The sequence below is a fragment of the Zingiber officinale genome, chromosome 4A (genome assembly GCF_018446385.1).
Source record: "Zingiber officinale cultivar Zhangliang chromosome 4A, Zo_v1.1, whole genome shotgun sequence".
Classification (NCBI taxonomy): Eukaryota; Viridiplantae; Streptophyta; class Magnoliopsida; order Zingiberales; family Zingiberaceae; genus Zingiber; species Zingiber officinale.
In genome coordinates, this window is record NC_055992.1 from 82,890,817 (window position 1) to 82,914,605 (window position 23,789).

General features: G+C 35.7%; 1 protein-coding gene across 2 annotated transcripts in view; it reads right to left on the bottom strand.

Moving 5' to 3' along the window:
- Positions 1–23,789, bottom strand: part of LOC121970039 (BEACH domain-containing protein C2) — a 138,529-nt gene that overhangs the window by 32,477 nt on the left and 82,263 nt on the right. The window contains exons 12-22 of one of the 2 annotated variants that reach the window (XM_042520443.1): positions 17,993–18,187; positions 16,675–17,220; positions 16,461–16,604; positions 15,899–16,387; positions 11,217–11,365; positions 1,281–1,350; positions 1,080–1,163; positions 925–981; positions 754–822; positions 589–675; positions 396–512 (exon numbers count right to left, since the gene is read on the bottom strand). In XM_042520443.1, coding sequence (XP_042376377.1) covers positions 396–512; positions 589–675; positions 754–822; positions 925–981; positions 1,080–1,163; positions 1,281–1,350; positions 11,217–11,365; positions 15,899–16,387; positions 16,461–16,604; positions 16,675–17,220; positions 17,993–18,187 — 2,007 coding nt within the window. Of the gene's footprint in view, positions 1–395; positions 513–588; positions 676–753; positions 823–924; positions 982–1,079; positions 1,351–11,216; positions 11,366–15,898; positions 16,388–16,460; positions 16,605–16,674; positions 17,221–17,992; positions 18,188–23,789 lie in introns of both variants that reach the window. The other variant, XM_042520442.1, reaches the window with a different exon arrangement.

Here is a 23,789-nt window from a genome sequence, read left to right on the forward strand (position 1 = left end):
CACTTCTCTGCATGGAACAAAATGGGCACACGTAAGTCGACAGCTTCTTCCTCATCACAGTTTGTCACTTTGCAGTGCCAACTCTACACCAAAACCCTAGCATGCCAAGTATCTCATCTCTTACTTTTCTTCTACCTATTCTTTCGACACCGACCTTCTCTCTCCTCCTTCCCCTTTCTTCTCCTTGGGCACTCCTCCAACACCAATATCAGCTCTAATGGCATTGTCTCAAGCCGGTCGGGAACCTAAACCCCAACTTGGATAGAAATTTCAAACCTAGATTAAAACAAGGACCATACATATTGCACATGAAATGGTCCGCAGATGCATTCACAAATGAAACACTTAGTGCAATCATTTATAAAGAAGCAACAAACAAATAGAATAGCAATTACCGTTCCAGCACTAGAATAATGTGAACCATAATGGAATTTGGGGATGACAGGATCTTCAAAGCTGGAATACCTCTCTTGGAACTTTCTTAGTCTTTCAGGATTAAGTGCACCAATGGGCTGCATGATTGATCAATTTCTAGTTGTAATATATCTTTTACAATAAAGCACAATTCTTAAACATGAAGTTATAAACCTTTGACAGATCCCTGTATGTTGCTGGATCTTGAAGGTCCAGCTTTTTTGAGGAATAATCAGCTAGAATCCAGGGGAAAACAGGATACTGCAACAAATAATAACTATAAATTCCCAAAACATATGAAGGAAAAGATATCTTCTATGGAAAACTTCAGAAAATCACCTGTGTTATGTCATTGTAACTCCGGCCAGCCAGTGTATTCAGCTCCATTAGATATTCAAAATTGCTGATCTGCAAAGAAGTGCAATTGGAGAGCATCAATCAGTAAACGTGAAGTCAATACAAACTAAGAAGCTTATGAAGCAAAAATAAGGGATGTTGTCATATCTGTACCTCCCATCGTGCCCAACGCTCCATAAGTTGAGTTCTTTTAAGAATTTGTTCAGGCTTCTAGAATCATAATGCAGGTTAGTAAGCCAAAGAAAGCTACCAAACTAGAATTAGAAAAAAAAAAGTAATCGAGTATGACAATGAAATAGTATACAGACTTGTGTAGCAAGATAAATATTGTTCAAATGTGGAGGACGAGCTTGAACAATTGCACGGTAAGCACTTTTACGGCTTTCAATATTCTGTAACAAGTCAAAACAAAACAAGGCCAAGGAAATATAAAGCATGAACCAAGTTGCAAGATTTATGTAAATAGATATACGAGAGAGAGAGAGAGAGAGAGAGAGAGAGAGATTTACAATAAAGTCAAAGAAGAAGTTTGAACGGTCAACCATGAACAGTTCTAAAGCACTCCTTCTAAGAAGATATCTGCAGGAAATAACAAGTGAAAGCACCATGAACAAGTTAAAACTTGTAGAAAGAAAAGAAAAAACTGATGCATTGTCCAACCACTAAGCCAAAGATTTCTGCATCCATACATTAAACAGAGATCACTAGAAAAAAAGTTGACCAACTCTGATATATGTTAGAATTTGATTGAGGAAAGTCATGGTTATAAAGAACTGCAGTACCATTGGTAAATACATAGCTTGGATACCCCATATATGATATGAAGTATGAACTAACCTTTACAGAATTACAGTATGATATAAAATGGACACCATAAACAATTACTCCTCTGCTTTATTGTCAAATTATATTAGTATTCAATCAAGACCTAAAAATATCACTCTGGGCAAGAATTTTCCCAACCCACATGGTACAGTTTGGACCATGGTTTGAGATATCATACCATAGCATACCCGACAAAATAGTTGACCCATATCATTCCGACAATAAATTATTGAAATTTAATACTACTCGGCTTGATAATGTTTTCTTCTGCTTCATTTCTTAACTCCTTCAAGCTCCAATTTACCACCAACACCATGTATTGGAATGTTGGCAAGATAGAGAATCTTTATCGTTCCAATCAAAGACGTAAACTTCAACATGGCTTGAGATTTTGAACATTGGTTTCAACATTACGTTATAACAACATATGATACATACAGTTTGATATTATGTTATAACAACATATGACACACTTTGATATACTTTTAATCATGATAAAATGATTTAAAAGGGGTTTTCTTATTTGGTACTCTTTCACTATTTTCTTTTGAAAATAAGACTAACAAATTAGATAGATAATTGAAATAAAATTTTATTATATTATCATTATGATCCTCGACATGCTTGGGCATGTGTTAAAGCGTATTGAGATAGAGCTTTAATCATTTAATCCTCTTTTACTTATATATCAAAATGAATTCAACTCTTAGAGGTTACAAACATAAAAATAACACTGTTTCAATTAAATAAACAACTACTTTAGAATATTAAAAAAATAAGTTATGGCAAAAAATATAAATATTATTTAAAACCGTGATGAAGCATGATGAAGTGTTCCAAAATGTGCTGAGAATCAACATGGTAAGATACTCCTTGGGACAATTGATGCAAACGACATAAGAAAATTTACCATTGTTGATTACATGGACCATCACGTTTTAGTAATTTATTCAAATAGTAAGTTTTTGACCATGCCACTGACATGGCACTAGATTTGAAACCATTCATTCATAACCTTGGACCTACAATAATGGGAGGAGTTAACATTGTTCTTTAAAGTATTGCTAGGCTACAAAACCAACCTAAAAACACATGGATGAATACAATCCTGGCAAAATGTGTTTGAAAAGTTGTTTTCTAGAGCAAAGTTTTCACATTAATGAAATCAACATAGCATGTGAGGAATATAAATATACAAAATCAAATAATTAAGGTAGAATGACTCATGCCATGCCAAAAATTTGATCAAATAGTTTGGTGTTGTCTTGTGCCAACACTCACAAGTACGACAAGATAAACTCAAATTAGTTTAACCCTATTATCCAAATCCACTTAGCTTGTTTATTTCCAAATATAAATCATTTAAATTTAATTTTGGAGAAAATATTAAAATATTAGAAGCATCTCAACTATTGGTTATACCAAAACGAGTATCGTGCATCAAATGGTACAAAGATAAAGTACATTTGTTATTAGAATTTCAGCCTTTGCTCACAAAAGTACAATTTCAATATCGTGTTGCGTTGATACTCGAAATGCATTGAAGTTATAACAATTACAACCAACTGAATTACTTCTTTAATTCCCTTTTACTTATAAAAGTAAAACTATAACAATTACAACCAACTGAATCAGAACTTTATTATCCTATATCATGCAAATACTCGACATAACATGCTCTTGCTCTCACATATTTTAAAATATGGAAAAATGATTTCAGTTATGTTTCACTTAATTTTTTACTTTAATGATTGTTGACATAAATTCAACAAATTTTACTCTGCCTTCTTCCAAATTAATTTGACTACTTTTACAAATAAGATTATAGTAATCACATAATCAATTAAATTGGAATTTAAAAAAAAAATAACAACCAATACTTGAATCCATGTTCACATGTGTTGTAGTGTGTAAAGCATGTCAATTGTGGACTAAGTAGGACACTCCTTGGCATCATCAACATATTATGATATTATTCAACATGCAACATGAGATTTTAAATCATGCTACTAATGTATAACAAAACAAAAATAGATGAGGAGAAAACAAAGAAGAGGAGGAAACGAGGATGCAACAGTAAAGGATGAGGCAACAAGAGCAACAATACAAATAAGAAAAAGAGGAGCCACTAGAGGTCGATGGCTCACTCTGTTTCCTAGAAAAGAAGTTTGATGAAGCTACAATGGAGAAGTTATTTTTCTTTGGATGGAAATGTGATGTCCCCCAACTATTTTTCTTTAATGCATTTTAAATTGCAGATGTAAACTATGAGAAAAAGGTCTAAATGTCATTCCAAACTAGGGTATCCGTCCATGGCCAAAACAAGAGAAGTTATTTTTCTTTGGATGGAAATGTGATGTCCCCAAATTATTTTTCTTTAATGCATTTTAAATTGCAGATGTACACTATGAGAAAAAGGTCTAAATGTCATTCCAAACTAGGGTATCCATCCATCCACGGCCAAAACAAGACATGTTGATCGTGTTGACATCTATACTGGTGTAAGTGCCCAAGGTTAGCCCTAATAGTAGTGGTGATAAGAAAAAGAGATGAACATTAGAGAAGAAGTTTCTCAGCCTGTGTAGTTGTTGCTGGACCTCTAGAGGAAACAAACCACTTCTCCATTGAGCCTTATCCCTCACAACAAAAGAGGAGGTTGAAGCAGCCCACTTCTTGTATTGTTTGATCACTAGAGGATGGTTGTGTCCTAGACATGGAAGAAGACCAAGATAGTTCTTATCATCTATCAAGTGTTGCCTAATCACTATAGAATAAGCTACTCTCCTCTTGCCCATGCCAAGTTGTGGGTTTCACTGCAGTTGTGTAGCTAGCAGCACAAGAACTTTCACCTATGTCAACTAGTGGGGAAAGATTTTAAAACCATGCATGAGACTCACCTGATATAAAGTTTAGAGTTTTTAGATTTATTTAGATACATCAAGGTAGTGCATTCCTTGTGATATATCTTGTCCTCATTCGGATGGCAAGGATATAGGCAAGTAGAAAAGACCAAAGAACGAAATAAAAAAAAAATGAGATGGAACCTTTCATCAACACAAATGAAGTGGACAAAATTTTAGTATAAACCATGGTTCAAAAATATTATTTTGTGTTTGCTAGCACAGGAGAAACATCTTATTTTGCCCACAGACCAACACCTAGAACTCTCAAAGACCATGACACTTAATTCTCAACTTCACGCGAACAAGGTGAGAATGTACAGAGAACACTGGTGGCACAAGACTTCCTTGTGCATCCTGAAGGTGTGTGACCTAAGGTGAACATGGCAACATCGCACATGGAACTCTACGAGACACAAAACATGTGAAGTCCACAACAATGTGAGGCTTCATGCAACTTCTCTTCCTCCTCAACCCAGTTCTTCTTTATGGCTCCACCTACGGTTGGTGCTCAGCACAAGACTAGCATTGGGTTACCTCCTCCTTTACAACACACTTACATGAGTTATGTGATTCCTCTTCCTTTGCCTAGTCCTCCTCCTCATATGTCTAGGGTTGGTGATTAGTACAACCACTAAAATTGGGTGGCTTCCTCCACTTAGAGTTTGTGCTAGGGACCAATACTAGCACCTCGGACACCTGAAATGTCTCATTTTGACAATGGATTGAAAACCTACCTTGGAACTAGTTTTCAAAACTTGGTTAGACTCTTTTTGTAGTTTACCTTTTCTTTTTCTTGCCCTAATCAAACATTAATGAGCAAATGAAATGCATTTTAGCAGACCCCTACCAGTTAAGCTTCGGCACCAATATTTAATTCACTAAGCATGGTAGTATAAAGCTGACAATTAGTCAAGGAGAAAATATAATCCAGAAAATTGTTAACCAATGATTTGGTGAACAAAGAAAATTTCTTTTTTTAACATAAAAAAATAAGATTAATGAATATCAAACTGATAAAACTACTAAACTTTTTTACTATGAAAAAAATCAACAGGCTTCACTTTGCAAAACCTTCAGACGAGAATCTACTCTTGTCGAGTTCAAAACTTTGCATAGTATAATTTGTATAGTTAACTTCAGAAAACAAAATTATGCCAATATAAAGGTCATTTCTAATAATAATACTTCACAAGTTGCAGTCAGGATGAGCCTTGCAAAACATTATACACACAGAACAAAAAGTTCCATCAGAATCTCGTGGGACACAAACATTAGAGGACTAGCAGTCTAGCACTAACAAAATTTTGTATAACTTTTCACAACTTTATTATAGCTACCATGATAAAAGTGGGCATGTAAAGAATTAAACTACATAGATCCAACTGTTGCTTGGTTATGAGAACTGTAAAATTTGGGGATCTGAATTTAATTGCATTCAAAATGATGAGATAACTATTACATGTGGTATAAATAGACTCATGATAAAAACCCAAGGTTGTGCTTCCTATGTGGGACAGAAGCAATACTTTCCATCTATTTTCTTTAGCAGAAAAAGTGGAAGAAAAAGGAAAAGACCTGGGAAACTTTTCCTTAGTTTTTTTTTGTATTGCTTCTGTGTAACTTGAACAGCAAACTAAATTTCAAGTGCAATGGAGTTCAATCCAAACAGTCCAAAATTATTCTGTTTCAATCCAAATCAATTTTTATTTAGGTTTTTTACAAATAAAGTTTTGAAATTCAAGTTTTCCTCCCTCTTTCTTTCTCTTTAAGGAAAGGGTCAAACGAAAACATCTACTTTTTCCTTATCTAAAGAAATCAAAACTAGGAAAAGTTTCCCAATCCTTATCCTATAAGTTTTTTCCTTACTTTTTTCCCTAGTTGCTTCCTCCCCTCGTAGGAAAGACCTAAAGCTAGAACAATCAATATTAAGACTAAACTCACTTGACAAACAATTCTATTAATTTACTGACTTGAATACTCCTCATGATGAAAGATATAGTATGTCCAGCTTAGACCTAGATTAGATATAATAATAATGCAACAAAAATGTAATATTCACTTGCCGGTAAAATAAACTTAATGAGTTAAAGCACACATCCAATGGTCATTGACCTTGGTTCTGTAAAAATTGAGAAATAGTTGGAGCACATAGTTGATCGAATCACGAGTAAAAGTTGATATTGATATCACTTCCTTTCACATATGGTGCAGTTGTCACTAGAAATACAAATTTTGTGTTGCAATTTGAGAATAGTACTCACGGTGCTTGTGTTCACATGAGATGTAATCATCACTAGGTGGTTGGATCATGACCAATGGTTCGGTAGTGGTAGTGATCATGTTTGCATGAGGTGCAGTCATCAATAATCTATCAAGTTGCAAGATTGGTAGTTGAGGTACTCGCATCCACTAGAAGCCCTACTTAGTCGAGAAAAGCAGTCAGGCTGACAGTAGCAGCTGATAATGATGATGTTCCCACTGTTGGTACACCAACCTTGCATTTAGATCTTCAAAGTAAGAGCCACAGTTCCACGCAAGAGGTTTAATCTGGTCCCAGCAAAGCCATTAGGCTATGTCACACTAGGCTTGTGTGAGTTTGCAACTCTTTGTTGCACCGAGCCTGCTGGCTAACATGCATAGAGCCGCAGGAGATGGCTGAATAAGTGTTCAGTAAAGGATGTCTGAAGATCATGGTCAGATCAGAGAAGGTAAATGGAGTTGCCAGGTGTGGGTTTGATCCTATCAAGGCAAAGGTCGAAAGGGTTTCATGGTAGGGAGGAAGATGTGATCTCTCTCTTTGAGCTCAATGCTCTTAGACCTTAGTGCCACAATTCAAACCTGTAGTGACACAACAAGTCACACAGAAGTCACTGGAAAGAGTCCTCAAGAGGATATATAGGTCCATTGGAGTCACAAGGAGAAGAGATCGACCTCCTCCTAAAATGGCTTAGTGCAATAGAGAAGGAATTGATGTGACAAGGTGTTGTAATAACGTGCAGATGGCAAAGATGCTTGAGATGTGCATCTGAGTTCATGATGAACAGGGCATTTGTATGGCACAATGAGAACAAGTCTCACAAGAAGAGAGACAGAGATGACAAATCGCATGAGGGGAGGCCAACATTGATAAAGGGAGGTTGTGTCGAGGAATGCATTTTGTTGAAATATTATCTAAATAGATCCTTTAATAGAATATAAAATAGGACCTGAACCTTATTCAAATGGAAGGCGGAATAGGAATCAGCTTTTCTAGCTCCTGGTGATGAAATACCATGTAAATTCATTTGAAAATCAATAACTCATATGCTAGTCAAAGGGATTCTACAGATGATGCTTGAGCTGGATCCTATAAAGGGGGACTTTACATTAAAGGAGGTAGTGTTGTCTCTAATCTATCATTCTTCTAATTATTTGTATCAGTGAAAACAAAGCAGTCTCTCCCTATAGGGATTAATTTTAGAAAAAAAAAACCCTGACTCTAGGCGGGATTAGGGGTGGGCAAAAAAAATCCGATCCGTTGATCCGATCTGTTGATCCGGCCAATCCGATCCGAAAAAATCCGAATCCGACGGATCGGATTCGGATATCGATCCGATCCGATATTTTTACCGGATAATCGGATCGGATACGGATCGAGGAAAAAAAAATCGGGTATCCGGTGATCCGATAAAAAAATATTTATTATTTTATATCCAGTTCAAGGTTATTTCTTGACAATTGTTGTCAGGTGAGTTTTATTTCTATTAATCTTCGTGTTTATTTATATTGTATTAAATTTAGATTAGTTCGTTAGGATTTGTGATTCTCCTATTTATCAGTGCTATAAACTTATAGTCTACATCAATCTATAGGTATGAGTGAAAAATCTATGTCTGAGAAAAAAGAATCTCTTAATTCTACAAGTCAAAAACCTCCGAAGCATCCTTCTAGTGATGTTTCTTCTTCTAGTTCTAGCAATGGCAACAAGAGAAAGGGTTCTATTTGGTGGTCTCATTTTGATAGAATGGTGGATGATATAAACTATGCAAAGTGCAAATATTGTGATACAAAAATTGGTTGTGCTGCAAAAAATGGAACAACTCCTTTAGCTAATCATATCAAGAGATGTAAGCAACTTCCTGCTAATATGGATAAAAAGCAAAAACTTATGAGAGTTGAAACAAAAACTATTGTACGTGATGATGGTGTCTTTGAAACAATCTCTCTTCCATCTTGTTGGCAATTTGATCAAACAACTTGTAGAAAAGCCCTTGCTAGGATGATTATTGTGGATGAGTTACCTTTTGCTTTTGTAGAACATGAGGGATTTATATACTTTTGCAAGTGTTTGAATCCTGCATTTTCAATTCCATCACGTAAGACCATTGCTAGAGATTGTTATAGATTTTTCATTGAAGAAAAGAGAAAGTTGAAAACTATTTTTGAGACGCTCTCTTCTCGAATTAGTTTGACAACTGATGCATGGACTTCCGGTCAAAACTTGAGCTATATGTGTCTTACCGCACATTTCATTGATGAGAATTGGGTTTTGCATAAAAGGATCATTACACATTCGTTGTGTTGCTCATATCTTTAATTTGGTTGTAAAGGATGGTTTAAAGGATATGGATTCATCTATTGTGAAAGTTCGTACTATAGTGAAATATGTTAGATCTTCTCCTGCAAGACTTCAAAAATTTAAATCTTGTGTAGAAGAGAAGATAGAAAGTAAAAGTCTTGTTTGTTTGGATGTTGAAACAAGATGGAATTCAACATATTTGATGCTTGAGTCTGCTGTGAAGTTTAAGAAAGCATTTGATAACTTGATAATTAGGGACTCTTCTTGCTATAAGGAGATGATGAAGGTGAGTGGAGGTCCTAATGATGAGGATTGGAGAAGGGTTAGTCATTTCTTGCCAATTTTGAAGATTTTTTATGATGCTACTTTGATGTTATCCGGTTCTCATTATGTCACTTGCAATAGTTGTGCACAAAGTGTGTTTGCCATTGGTTTAGAGATCTCTAATTTGTGCAAAAGTGATGATGAAGGATGTAGGAAAATGGCAGAACAAATGAAACTAAAGTATGATAAGTATTGGGGTGACATTCTTAACATCAACTATTTGATATTTATCTCCATGTTACTTGATCCAAGGCATAAGATGCATCTAGTTGATTGGGTTGTGCGTAATTGCTTTGATGATACCAAAAGTACACTCTTGAATTTGAATGTGAAGATTCTTATTGATGAATTGTTCAAGCTCTATACTTCTTCAATGCCTCAAGAAGACAAGCAAAAAAGTTCCGCTTCAAATAGTGCATTGAATAATAGGAATGAAAATCGTCAAGGGGAAGTTATGGATTTTGCAAAGTTGTTGACTTCAAGGTTTCAAATGGAGGTTGGTTTTGATCATCCTCAGAGGAACAAATCTGAGTTGGATAAATATCTAGAAGAACCGCTTGAGAATGATTGTGAAAATTTTAATATATTGTCGTGGTGGAAGGATAATCAAAGGAGATTTCCTATTCTTGCAAAGATGGCCCGTGATGTACTTGCTATACCTGTGACAACTGTTGCTTCTGAGTCGGCTTTCAGTACTGGGGGTCGCGTCCTTGACTCATTTCGTACTTCTTTAACCCCAAGAATAGTTGAGGCCCTTATTTGCACTCAAGATTGGGAACGTACAACAAAGGCTGTAGTAATTGAGGAAAGTTTGGCATCATTGGAGCAACTCGAAGAAGGTTTAATATTCTAATTATTTTATTTAATTTTTAATTGATTAATATCGTTTAAAATATACTAATATTGATATTTATAAGTTGTTCATTGTTGATTTTTGTAGGAATGAAGGAGTTAACTACGGAGCAACCAAGCTTTATAATTGATGATGAGAGTTATATGACTTAAGTTTATCGTATTAGAACTAGAAAAATGTCGAGGTACATCATCTTGTAATATTTGATTGAATAAATTGTTGAGATAAAATATGTGAAGTTGTTGTGATACTGTGTTGTTTTGTTTATTGTAGAATACTAGAATATAAGCTCAACTTGAGATGAAGCCACTAGAAACCAGAGTAGACCAGAGTAGACGGAACTTCAAGCCATTGAGATCAAGCTTTAAAGATTATAAACTATTGGGTCATTTGGGTGAACCAATGTCTTTTTGTTTTAAAAGAAATATGCATGTAATTTTGTTTTAAAAGAAATATGCATGTAATTTTGGCATTTGAAGTTATGAGTTAAATTCATTTTCAAGCCTATGAAAAAATTAAAATATAGAAAAAAATCGGATCAGCGGATATCCGGCTGTCCGATCCGATCCGATCCGGTGTTTTCGGATCGGATAGTGGTCGGATACCGGATCGGATACGGATCGCAGATTTTTTTAAAAAAAGAAGCGGATATCCGATCCGAAATACCGGATCGGATCCGATCCGTAGGTTTGCCCACCCCTAGGCGGGATGCTGTAATACATGTAGAGTTAGAGGATAAAAAATATTGCACTGCATTGATCGTGATAAGATAACTATTACATCGGTATATATAGTCTCACGCTAAAACTCTAAATCTAGAACTACTAATATGGGACTCACTTGCTACACCAGTAACCCTATTAATTTTACACCTTTAATAACAACATTGAAGTGACCAAAAAACAAGCAGCAAATACTTATTTATCCCTAAATAAAATTCATAGCCAGTGACTAGGAGAAAAGACAATAAAAATGGCAGTACCTTCTGCTAAACATTTGATGAATTGATGAGAGCAACCAACTTCGGTCCTTCTCTTTCTTATCAGATTGATTTGGAGAAATTGCTGCATCTTCAAAGGAATTCTCACTAGCTCTCTCATCTATGATGAAATTAATTCGCTTTGTTGTGACCTGAATTATATTCCACAAATATCAGATGGAACAGAAAGCAATAATCAATGGTTGAAATATCATTATAAGATGCAGACCATGTACAAGGTATCAATGCTGATAAACTATTTTTCTAGTGACAACGTATTTTGGACTTTTGTTAACTATAGAATGTACTTGGGAAAGGAAAACAATAATAGTCCATAAACAATGTAAATAGAGAATGGGAGTAGAACAATGCAACAATTTCTTCATTACTCTAGATAGCATCCCTTCAAGAATAAGTTATAGAGGATAGAGTTTTGGATGAAGAAGAAATATGCAAACCAAGGACGACCTTGCATTGGCAGAATCCCATGTCTTGGGTGTCAGTATCTTCACATTTATATTAAGATCATAATATGTGAGATCAAAGTCTAAAATTCATTCTTGTGCCAATTTCAACATAGGACTGGAATGGTACTTTCTAAGAGCCAAGCCATGCAAACATTCATCATAAATCAACAAAGTTCAAACTGTTACAACATAGTGTGGAGTAAGCCCACAATTTTAACCACTCCTTTTTGGTTTGTTTTAGTACCAAAAAAAAATATGACAATGTTCATAGCCATTTGTATTAAAATTCAAAGTCACAACTCAGAAAAATATATCTTAACTTATCCCATACCTTACTAGGACCTCTATTCATGGTTTGTAATCTTGCATTGTACCAAGAGAAACAATCAAAACGTATCATCTTGATAAATTACCAAAACTCGATACTACTTAATACAACAATGTCTCCTATGTCGTTGTATCAATCATATCAATGAATATCATTTTCATGACAACATTCAACACTCCTTGACATGGTAGATGAATTGGTATAATGTTGTTATTTTTAGTTCATCTTCATACAAGATAATTTCAAAATTATACCATTCCAATGGAAAACAAAGTTTGAATTTAAGTATACTTCTTTTCTTTTTCATCTTATACTCTTATATCACCAATTTGCCACTGGTATCACACATCAAAAAGTCAGCAAAATACTAAAAGAGCATTGTTCCAATCAAATACCAAAACATTCAAATTATATCTATAGTAATCAGGTGTTGTTTAGATTCTTTGGAGATATTAACTTGAGATTAAAACCTATCTGAAACAAGAATTTAATCCTATAATCAATTAAGGCCGTGTTGGTGGTTTGGTTCAGGTTTGAACTAGAATTGTTTGGGCCTTTAAATGATTGAATTCAATATGGATTCAAGAGGCTTGGGTCCTGCTCAGTAGTAAGAAAGTATGATTTAATCTTCATAGAGGAGAAGTTGCATGAGGAAGGGAAAAAAGTCACTGTCAATCTCTATTAACCAGTGGTATCGAGTTTTGATAGTTTACTGAAATGATATATTTCGACTGTTTCGCCCGGCATGGTTCAAGATTTATAACTATGCTTGGCATAAACAATATCTCCTTCCTATACTCCAACTCCTTCCTTCTTCAACTTTAATACATTACTAGTACCATGCATCAAAACATCAACACAATTCCGAAACATTACCGGTCCACTTAAAGACCGAAATTTTGACATGACTCGAGATTTTAAACCTTGATCTAGACAATGAATATTATTCATGATATGATATCACATTTCAAAAATTGTTTTGGTGATGTGTGGTTGTTTTCTTAAGAGAATTATCATGGAGAGAGGGATGTTGTTTCCCTCCATGGAGAAGGAAGAGACCCTCGAATTGGGACAAACTCAACTAATGTCTTGTTACTAAAACTCTACAATAAATGGCTTGCAAAAAATAAATACAGCTTTCATTGGATTTCATAATTGAATTGATTATTCACAAGCATCAATATATCTCATTTCTAACTAAAAGTTTGGAGTAGCATAACTAGAATTGAACAGATAGAATAGGATTGGGTACAAGTAGGTCTCAAGCTCTGGCCTATGATTTGAATGATATCATATAATGTAATGTAATGGAACAAGAACAAGAAGACCCTGAACATGATGAATTCCACATTGATTTAGGATGAGCTCTCATGTTTTTTTAACTATTTGATGTCCATGTTACTCAGACTTGGGTAGGCGTGGATCAAAGTGTCAAATATAAATATAACTTAAATGTTAATAAGTGATCAATAGAAATATCAACTTTCTACTAAGAGTGTTAATATCCGAGTGTTGGTGTTCAATACAAGTAGTGTTGATATCCGAGTGTTGGTGTTCAACACAAGTAAAAATGGTGTAAGACAAAGAGCTAAGTATCAAAGCTTATTGCAATAGTTATATACATAGTAACATAATTTTACTATGCATTGTTAAAAGGTGGTTGCCTGCACTGTGTAGGTTATTGCTTAGTCAATTTGCACAAGAAGACTGCTTTTCCTACCCATTGTGTGGTCCATTTTAGGCGAGTTTTTCTAAAAGTCAACCTAGGCCAACTCAACTAGCCAGTACCAGTTGAGTAGCTACAGAGTCTATGAAGGTTTAATTGAGAAAACCAGATCATTTGTAAACTGGTTCACTTGAGTCAGAAAAAACTGAATGTGATGATGATGAATTTAATTAGGGAATTTTTTTTATAGTTTTACTCCTCGAGAGGACTAGTTGTTGATTAATAGTAGACTCTAGACTGAATATTGAACTGGTACTGTATCATCACATTAGTTATGAACTTGATTGTCATATGTCTTCTTGTGAAGTACCAGTTTGAATTTTCATTATCTACTTATCTTGATTTGCATGTTATTTTATAAAATGCAATGTAAAATAAAATGTGTTTCACTATTGTTATGCATTTACGCATTGATTAAACATATAAGGTATTGCAAATTTGTTTTGACCCAAATATATTTTGTTAAATCCATATACATAGAGAGAGAGAGAGAGAGAGAGAGAGAGCTCCGCTAACCTGCACACCCATGGTGCACACAACCATAGGCGACTGAGATAAGTCGCCCGGATCATTTCAAAGTGCCTCGACTCACTACCGGTCGTCCAGATCACTTCCGAGCACCCCGACTCATCTCAATCACCCATGGTGGGAGTGCAGGCTAGTGTGTGTGTGTGTGTGTGTGTAGAGAGAGAGAGAGAGAGAGAGAAAGAGAGAGAGAGGGAGAGAAAGAGTTTTGTTATCCCGCACGCCTTACGTCACACACCTCATGAGCACTTTAAAAAAAAAATTATTTTGAAATTTTTTTATGCTAAATGCTATAACTCAACCCTTAAACCAGACAAATCCTTAAATGGCTTAATCGCAAGTAAAAAAAACAAAAAAATATATAAAATAAAATAACTGGGAGTGTGTGTGTCTCATTTTTAATGTTAATATCAATTTATTTTATTTTAAAACATACTGTCTAGGCCCTCACCTACTACTATGCACTACACAGTGAGTCAACCACCTGCTGCCTAAAACTATCCTTTAATACCTTGATATTATATTCTTAATGTTGTATAGCTATTGTGATTGGTCTTTAAAAAAAACATAAAACAAACTAAATTGTTTGTGTGAACAAACAATTATTTAGAATTTGATATAAATTTGGTTTGATTTGAGTTTAAATGAATTAAATTAGGTTCCATATGTATGAGTTTCTATCACTATATACAACCAAAATCAAGGTGTGACAAAGAAGCAAGAGAAATAGTTAATTTCCACCCATGATAATTGGTCTCAATTTTGGTACACGGAGAAACATGTATCCTGCAGGTCAAAAGACAATGAAATTTTAAACTGAGACAAAATGTGGAGTTCAAAGAGAATGAACCAATGTGGTTTTTGGTAAATTAGTTAAATTATTAACACAACTATATCCCTGCATCATTTTTATCACTATATACAACCAAAATCAAGGTGTGACAAAGAAGCAGGAGAAATAGTTAATTTCCACCCATGATAATTGGTCTCAATTTTGTTACACGGAGAAACAGGTATCCCGCATGTCAAATGACAATGAAATTTTAAACTGAGACAAAATGTGGAGTTCAAAGAGAATGAACCAATGTGGTTTTTGGTAAATTAGTTAAATTATTAACACAACTATATCCCTTCATCAAGTTAAAATGAGAACATGTAAAACCCAATGCTATTATAAGCCCAGAAGTATGTAGCATTGGATACCACAGCTAATTCATAACAGTTTTACTTACTATACTTTGGAATTTCTAGCAGCTAAATTTTTTAATGCCCTTAGGTTCTATTTGTTGCCACCTAATCTGAGTAAACCCCATCCTCATGGAATGGCAATTTGAAGTAGCAGTTTGGTTTGGCAAACAAAAGGCAGAAAATCCCCAAAAAAACAACCACTTTCTATTACAAGCTTCTGGCTTTAAAGAAAAAATTTGGTATTAGTACAAAAGCATCTCATGGTTTCTAGTATACTAGGTATGTTTTTTACTTGATATCAGCATTGATGAGTATCAGGATTGGATGACAAGTTAGTTGCAGTAATATTTTGCAACCCATTCAAGATTACAAATTCCTACTATGGTTATCTTTGTTTTCAGCGCTTGGTAAAGAAGATAAGATCAGAACATTAGCCTCAAGTTGATTATACCTGGAAGTTTCCTCGTAAAACTTTCAGTGGCCGTACCATAAGCGATGAAAGTTCTGTAATTATTCGTTCATCAGAATCACTGGGTACATAACCAGGTGAATCCACAAATGTAGACTGAACCAAACTATGATCGTTAGAAGCCCCAGAGTTTCTTTGATCTGTTGACCCTTTATCAGCAACCAAAGATTGCTTCTGTTGACTGTTGCTGTTGGTTTCACTAATTGCATTATCTGTCTGTTCATCATCTTCTGCTCTTTCTTCTAATGATATTGCCTCCGCTATTAGCGCTGAAGCAGTGGAAGGAAAGCTTTCTTTCACTGAAGCATCTTGATCACTTTCCTTATGCACATCTGATTCTTCACTTTGTCTATGGTGTAACCTATCTTCATAATCAGCTGCTGCACCAAGATGATCAGAACCCTTATAGTTCCTTTTCAAATATCGTCTCATCCGAGAAGAACTCTCTGTAGAGTCTAACTTCCAAAAAACCTACATATATAAACAATCTACATATCATTCTTCTATTGAAAGAGAAGGTACTGACAAATTTGATAAGACATACATGGTCAGAATTGTATAGGATGTCTCCAAAAGGTCCATAGAATCTACCCATCTCTACAAGGCGATGAAGAAGTTTTCTCCAAGCATGATTTCCAATTGACAGCTGATGCTTGTCTAATATATCAACTTGTAGTCGCCTATCCATCTGCAAGTCCAAGAATTTATATAAAATGCAGACATGACAGGGATTGTGAAAGTAAACAATGCAATCATACCTCACCCCTTCGTATGTTCCTTGCTAAAGCAAAACTACCTACAAGAATTGCCACATATTTATAGGAGAGAGCAGAGAAGTCCCTCCCAGAGACTATTTTTGAATCAACTGACTGAAGGCATTCATTCCAAGCAGCACCCATAGCTTCAGAAACATTCCATCTCTTCGCACGCTCAGCATCACTTGCACTTCTCCTCTGTGCTGAGGTTGCCATTGCCACAGCACAAAGTCCTCTTCCAGAACCTATCTTTGCATTCCGTTCAAGATCACGTGCAGCAGCCAAAGCAGCAGCTTTTGCTGCTGCTTTGTCCTTTGCTGCAGGAACAGACTTGTTTGTTGGATCAGGAGGCTTTTGAAAGCTTGAAAAAGTTTGAAGTCTAGCTGTTTTGCGCTCAAACAAGGAAGTATCACGTTTAAGTGGGACATTTTTTACAGGCAGTACAACTTCTCCTCCAGAAGCACCAGCAGCAACCATTGCTAGTCCCATTGCAGCAGGAGGTGATGCAAAAGCAGCAGCCCAACCAGGTGTTATCATTGAAATAGCAGCCTTTAATGATATAAATAAGTTAATTTAAACCAATGGTTAAAAAAATAATCCATAAAAAGAAATCTACTAGAGGAACTTGTTTAGTAAATTCATTTGCAGAATAAATGATTAATTTAAGGCTAAATAAATGTCTCCAAGTAACTTGACATGTTTAAATAAGGGAACACCTACAAAACTAACGGTGGCAACATCTTGTCCATCTATTCAACAAATAAGATAAAAGTTTTGTGCTTATCCGATCAACTAACATGGCTAACATCTCTGACCATGAATTTAGTGTAACAAAAAAGAAACAGATCATGTCAACAACTTCGCTTAGTTTGTCAAACATGTTGTTGCAGGACCAAACTGATCAATGAAGGTGAAATATCAATGAAGAATCATCCTTAATTCTGTTAGGCTTTTTATCAACCCGTTCTAAGTTCAAATCAGAATCAATTTTTTTTTTCACCAAGACAAACAGTGAGGAAAGAACACTAATAACACAAGGACTCTTGCCTTGATAAAGGCTGTTTTCATTATTCATCCTCTGGTTACAAAGGATAAATTGGAGCAACAAGAAGCAGGTCAATTTGTTGAGTAAAATTATAAAAAGATGTACACATATGGGAAGAAGGTCCACTAAAAGCAGTACCATACAAAGGTTCATCGGTGCTAGAGTATAAAAAGACAAACAAATAGAATTTTCCAGCAAGATTAAACACCATCAAATATACTGAAGTTTAAGCTTTTATATGTGAGAATTCAAGGCAGCAAATAGTGAGTCAAGCACCTCAAGAGGTAGTAAATCAGCAGACAAAGCTCGATCATCAACAATAAGAGGGTTTTGACCATCTGAAGAAGTGAATTCATGAATACCAGCCAAAAGTGGTCGCCAACGTCTTAGGATGGCTACAAAAGGAGGCACAATGGCCTCCACATATTGTTTTCGAAGTGGTTTTCTGTCCCTTCCAATAGCATGCCAGACCTGCACCCCCAGATCAATAAAATATTTATCACACTTCATAGCACAATAGCACATAAAATTATAGGTGCAAAAACAACAATTTGAAAAAACAATATAAAGGATAACATCAATCTTTGCTAATAATGAAGCAAAAGGTAATTGTGAAACCCCAAGGGTACTGTAACCAAACCAAAAAAGCCAAAGCACTAAAATATAGGACCCTTTGGTACTTGAACATGCAAAAAATAAAGGTCATTTGTTCTGTGGGGATTTTGGAAACTCCAATGAAAGCTTGATAATCATATATTGTAGTCCAGGTAAATCTCTATATTTTAAAAATCATCTATAACTTTTGATATTCTCTTCAGGAATGGAAGATTGATATAGTTATTCAAATATATTGAATTTTTAATGGAGTAATAGCTACACTATGGAGGGTGAGTACCAAATTAAGAAAGTTGTCCATAAAAATACTTGCAAATAATTTCCTAAGTCTACAAAAAAAATCAACTTTTGCAATTTACAAGACTGCCAAATGACATACATAAAGATGATCAGAGAAGAAGAATTATGCACCGGGGTATACATATTTCATACTTGAAAAATGCCTTGCCTAGATGAATTCTCATCAATGCTCAATTTTGATTCCTTATTAAAATCAAACTAAAAAAGATTGACGAAAAGCTAACTTAGTCCAGTTATATATTCAATAAAAAATTATTGTAACTAATTTTTTGGGTTTATTTTTTTTTTTTTTTTACTTCTTAAAAAAAGGGAAAATTTTAAAAGGGTGCCTTTTATTAATCATTTCCATCAAAAGGACAACCCTTTTACAAAGTACATCAAAACAAAGCCCCATCATATTTTTCATCTCAAAAATACACTTATTTCAATGATGATATAGCAACTACGGTCGTAGCTGCTACAACGTGCAGTGGCTACAACTAAAGTTGCTACAACCAAGGTTTGAAAACTCGAGTCGTGCCGATATTTTAATCTTTGATTGGAACGATATTGTTTCATCGTACTGACGTTTTGATGTATGATATCGGTGATAAATTAGAGGTGGAAGGAGAAAAGAAATGAAGAAAAAGATAACACAACTATCAAGTTAAGCTCAACCTGTGCTTTCCATATGGAATGCTACAGTTTGGATATCACCTTATGTGAAAACAAACTATATAAAAAACATCATTATGTCAATTTTAGCATGCCAAGGGATGTCGAAAGTTAACATCAAATTATAGTTGTGACACATGAGACATTGTCTCGATGTCAAGTAATATTGAATTTCAGTAATGTATTGAATACATTTCAATTGTTTCGCCCGCCCGGCACGGTACGACATTTCAAAGCATGGCTACAAAATGTTAAAGTAAATTGGCTCAACTTTTTATATTTGGTCCAACTTAGTCAAAATTATAACATATAGAACACTGTTATATTAAAATATTCCTTATCAACTTGGTCAAAATTCTCAAATTTGACAAAAATCTCTCCAGCTTGGTCAAAAATCACTTTAACACTATTATAGCAGCTATGGCCAAAGTTGTTACAACTTGTAGTAGCAATGGACATAGCTGCTGCAACTTGTAACAGCTATGGACAACTATTATAACATGGAGCAAGTTGCAATAATTATGATCATAATAAAAATGCTCTAACTTGGTCAAAATTACAACAACTAAAGCATTACATTTTACCAACTTGGTCAAAATCACCTCCAACTTGATTACAATTGATTCAAAACTATTATAGTAATCATGGTCATAGCTGCAACATTTAGCAACTACGGCCATAACTACAACTTGTAGCAGCTACAACCATAGCTACTATAATTATAGCAGTTATGACCATAGTTGCTACAATTGTAATAGCTATAGTCTAACTTTTACAATTGGGATAAAGTAATGATGCGAACCTCGACGAACAATGTCGCGAGACCCAGCAACAATAAGATTGGAACTCAGTTCCGGGATCGTCCAAAGGAGGTTTCGGAGGGATGGAATATTGACCCGTTGATTATAGAGAATCAAGAACCAATATTATGAGAACAATGGAGAATATCGACCCAATGATTATAACAAAACCAAGAACCGATATTATAAAAGTGCTGAGAATTACAAGTGCTCACTCGTAATACCTGCAGAGTTGCTGAAGAACAACAAGGAGGAAAACTCTCTCAAAATATAATGTTTTCTACCCTCTTTGATATCTACTCAAGACATTATATAGAACTGAAAATGGTAGTTTCCAAGGCATGGAAAGAGAAGATAATGAATGCATGTTTTCATGCACACTCCCTTTCCAACAAATGATAGTTTCCAATGCATGGAAAGAGAAGATGATGAATGCAAGTCTTTATGCACACTCCCTCTAGCTGTCCTTCAACTTGGAAATTCATCCAAAATGTAGGTGGCATTAAATGGCACACCAATTCCAACCAGAATGGTGTGTTTTCCCACCATTCTAGTATGGTATTTGGCTAGGAACATGTTGCATCATGATATTTCATTCTTCCGCAGCTAATTGGCCCATTTTAGGGTCGACTTGCATGAAGTTGATCATTCGGCATGACATCGACTGTAACTCCATAGCCTGCCCTTCCAAGATACGAGATGTCAATGCTTGTACAGCATGTTGAACTTGCTTGACCTCTGTTTTCATTATCAGCTCAGTTGGCACGTGCAAGTCCCCTTCATGCTCCTCGTGGTTCGAGACGTACATCTCGACTTGCAATCCTGTCTCAATTGGCTTAGAGCTGATCTGGAATTGTATCATCCCCCCTTCCACAAAAGGATTCGTCCTCGAATCTGAAACAACAAAAGGGGAATGATCAAAAACATTAAAGGTTGAACTCACTTGATACTCACCTGGAAGATCCAACTTGTATGCATTGTCGTTGATTTTCTCCAGTACTTGAAATGGTCCATCACCACGTGGGTTCAGCTTGGATTGCCTTCGTTTCGGAAATCGCTCCTTTCGAAAATGAACAACGACACAGTCTCCAGGTTGAAAAGTAATCGGCTTTCGTCCCTTGTTGGCACGGGTTGCAATCTGCTCATTCCTCCTCAGCATGTGTTGTCTTGCCTTGTCATGGATCCTTTTCACCAAATCAGCCTTCGCTTGACCTTCAAGGCTAGCAATCTCATCCACAGGTAATGGAACTAAATCTAATGGAGTTAATGGATTAAAATCATAAACAATTTCAAAAGATGAATACTTAGTAGAAGAATGCGTAACCCTATTGTATGCAAATTCAATGAATGGTATGCAATCTTCCCATGCTTTCAAATTCTTCCCAATGGCAGAACGCAACAAATTTCCCAAGGTTCGATTAACGACCTCGGTTTGCCCATCAGTCTGTGGGTGACAAGTGGTAGAGAATAACAACTTTGTCCCAAGTTTTCCCCACAAGACTCGCCAAAAATGGCTGAGGAACTTCACATCTCGATCACTAACAATTGTTCGAGGGACCCCATGCAAACGGACCACCTCCCTAAAGAATAAATTTGCCACATGTGTAGCATCATTAGTTTTATGGCAAGGGATAAAGTGTGTCATTTTCGAAAATCGGTCCACAACCACAAGAATACTATCTCGACCATTCCTAGTCCTAGGCAAACCTAACACAAAATCCATTGACACATCAGTCCAAGGGTGGCTAGGCACAAGCAAAGGCATATAAAGTCCATGTGGTTGCACCTTAGACTTGGCTTTCTTACATGCAATGCACCTAATGCAAATCCGTTCAACATCTCTTTTGATATGAGGCCAGAAGAAATGTCTTTCAAAATGTCCAAGGTTTTCACAGCTCCAAAATGCCCCATTAATCCACCCCCATGTGACTCCCTAACAAGCAACTCACGCAAAGAACTTTGGGGAATGCAAAGTCTATTTTCTCAAAACAAGACCATCATGCATATAGAACTTATCAAATGCACCCTTTTCGCATGTTTTAAAGATATCAGCAAAGTTAGCATCATTCACATACAATTCCTTCAGGTGCTCAAATCCAAGAAACTTTGACCCTAAGGTAGAGATAAAGGTGTACCTGCGTGACAAAGCATCTGCTACCACATTCTCTTTTCCTTGCTTGTATTGGATCACATAAGGAAACATTTCAATGAATTCAATCCAACGAGCATGTCTACGATTCAATTTACCTCGGCCTTTCAAATGTTTCAGTGACTCATGGTTCGTGTGAATAATGAACTCCTTGGACCACAAATAATGTTGCCATGTCTCTAAAGTTCGTACCAATGCATAGAGCTCCTTGTCATATGTTGAGTAGTTCAACGTTGCACCATTGAGCTTCTCACTAAAGTAGACAATTGGCCTCTTTTCTTGCATAAGAACAGCACCTATACCAATACCAGAAGCATCACATTCGATTTCAAAAGCCTTAGAAAAATCGGGTAGAAGTAGTAAAGGAGCAGTACTTAGCTTTTCTTTTAATGCGTCTTGTGCCTCTCCCCACTTAAATCCAATATTCTTCTTGATGATTTCCGTTAAAGGGGCAGCGATGGTGCTAAAATTTGGCACAAACCTCCTATAGAATCCGACTAAACCATGAAAACTCCTTACTTCAGTGATGGTGCTAGGGGTAGGCCATTCCCTGATAGCTTTCACCTTCTCCTTATCAACTTCCACGCCTCTGGAACTAACAACAAATCCAAGGAAAACAACCCTATCTATGCAAAAGCTGCATTTCTTAAGGTTAGCAAACAATTTTTCATGCCTCAAAGCTTCAAGCACACATTTCAAATTATCAATATGGTCATGCAAACTCTTGCTATAGATCAGAATGTCATCAAAATAAACAACAACAAATTTTCCAATATATGCACGTAGCACATGGTTCATGAGACGCATAAATGTGCTAAGAGCATTCGTCAATCCAAATGGCATCACTAACCATTCATATAGCCCCTATTTTGTCTTAAAAGCTGTTTTCCACTCATCCCCTTCCTTAATTCGAATTTGATGATACCCACTCTTCAAATCAATCTTAGAAAATATAGTTGATCCATGTAATTCATCAAGCATGTCATCTAAGCGAGGAATAAGGTGACGATACTTTACCGTTATCTTGTTTACAGCTCGACAATCCACGCACATCCTCCAAATCCCGTCTTTTTTTTGGAACCAGCGGCACAGGCAAAGCTCTTTGATCTCTTTTGGACTACTTCGATAAGCTGGTCGGTTTGGAATGGAAGCTCCCGGAATGAGATCAATCTGATGCTCGATTCCTCTTTTGGGTGGTAACCCAGGTGGCGTATCCTCGGAAAAGACATCCTTAAAATCCTGCAAAAGAAACATCACAGCACTAGGCAAGGAAACGTTATGGTCAGCCAAAGAAAGATAGGCCTCCTTGTATAGAAACAAGATCATCGGTCTATCGGAGTTAAAAGCACTTTTGATCTCTCTTTCTTTTGCATAGAAGCTCATTTTTCTTTCTTTTTTCTTTTTCAAAGCCGAACTCTCAATCGTTTCTTTTTTTCCACTCTCTTTTTTTATTCTTAGTCCACCATCTTTTTTTTCATTTTCACTCTCATTTTCTTTTTCTATCTCAGCCACACCTTTTCCTCTTGCTGCAATGGACTTTTTGATCTGGAGTTGT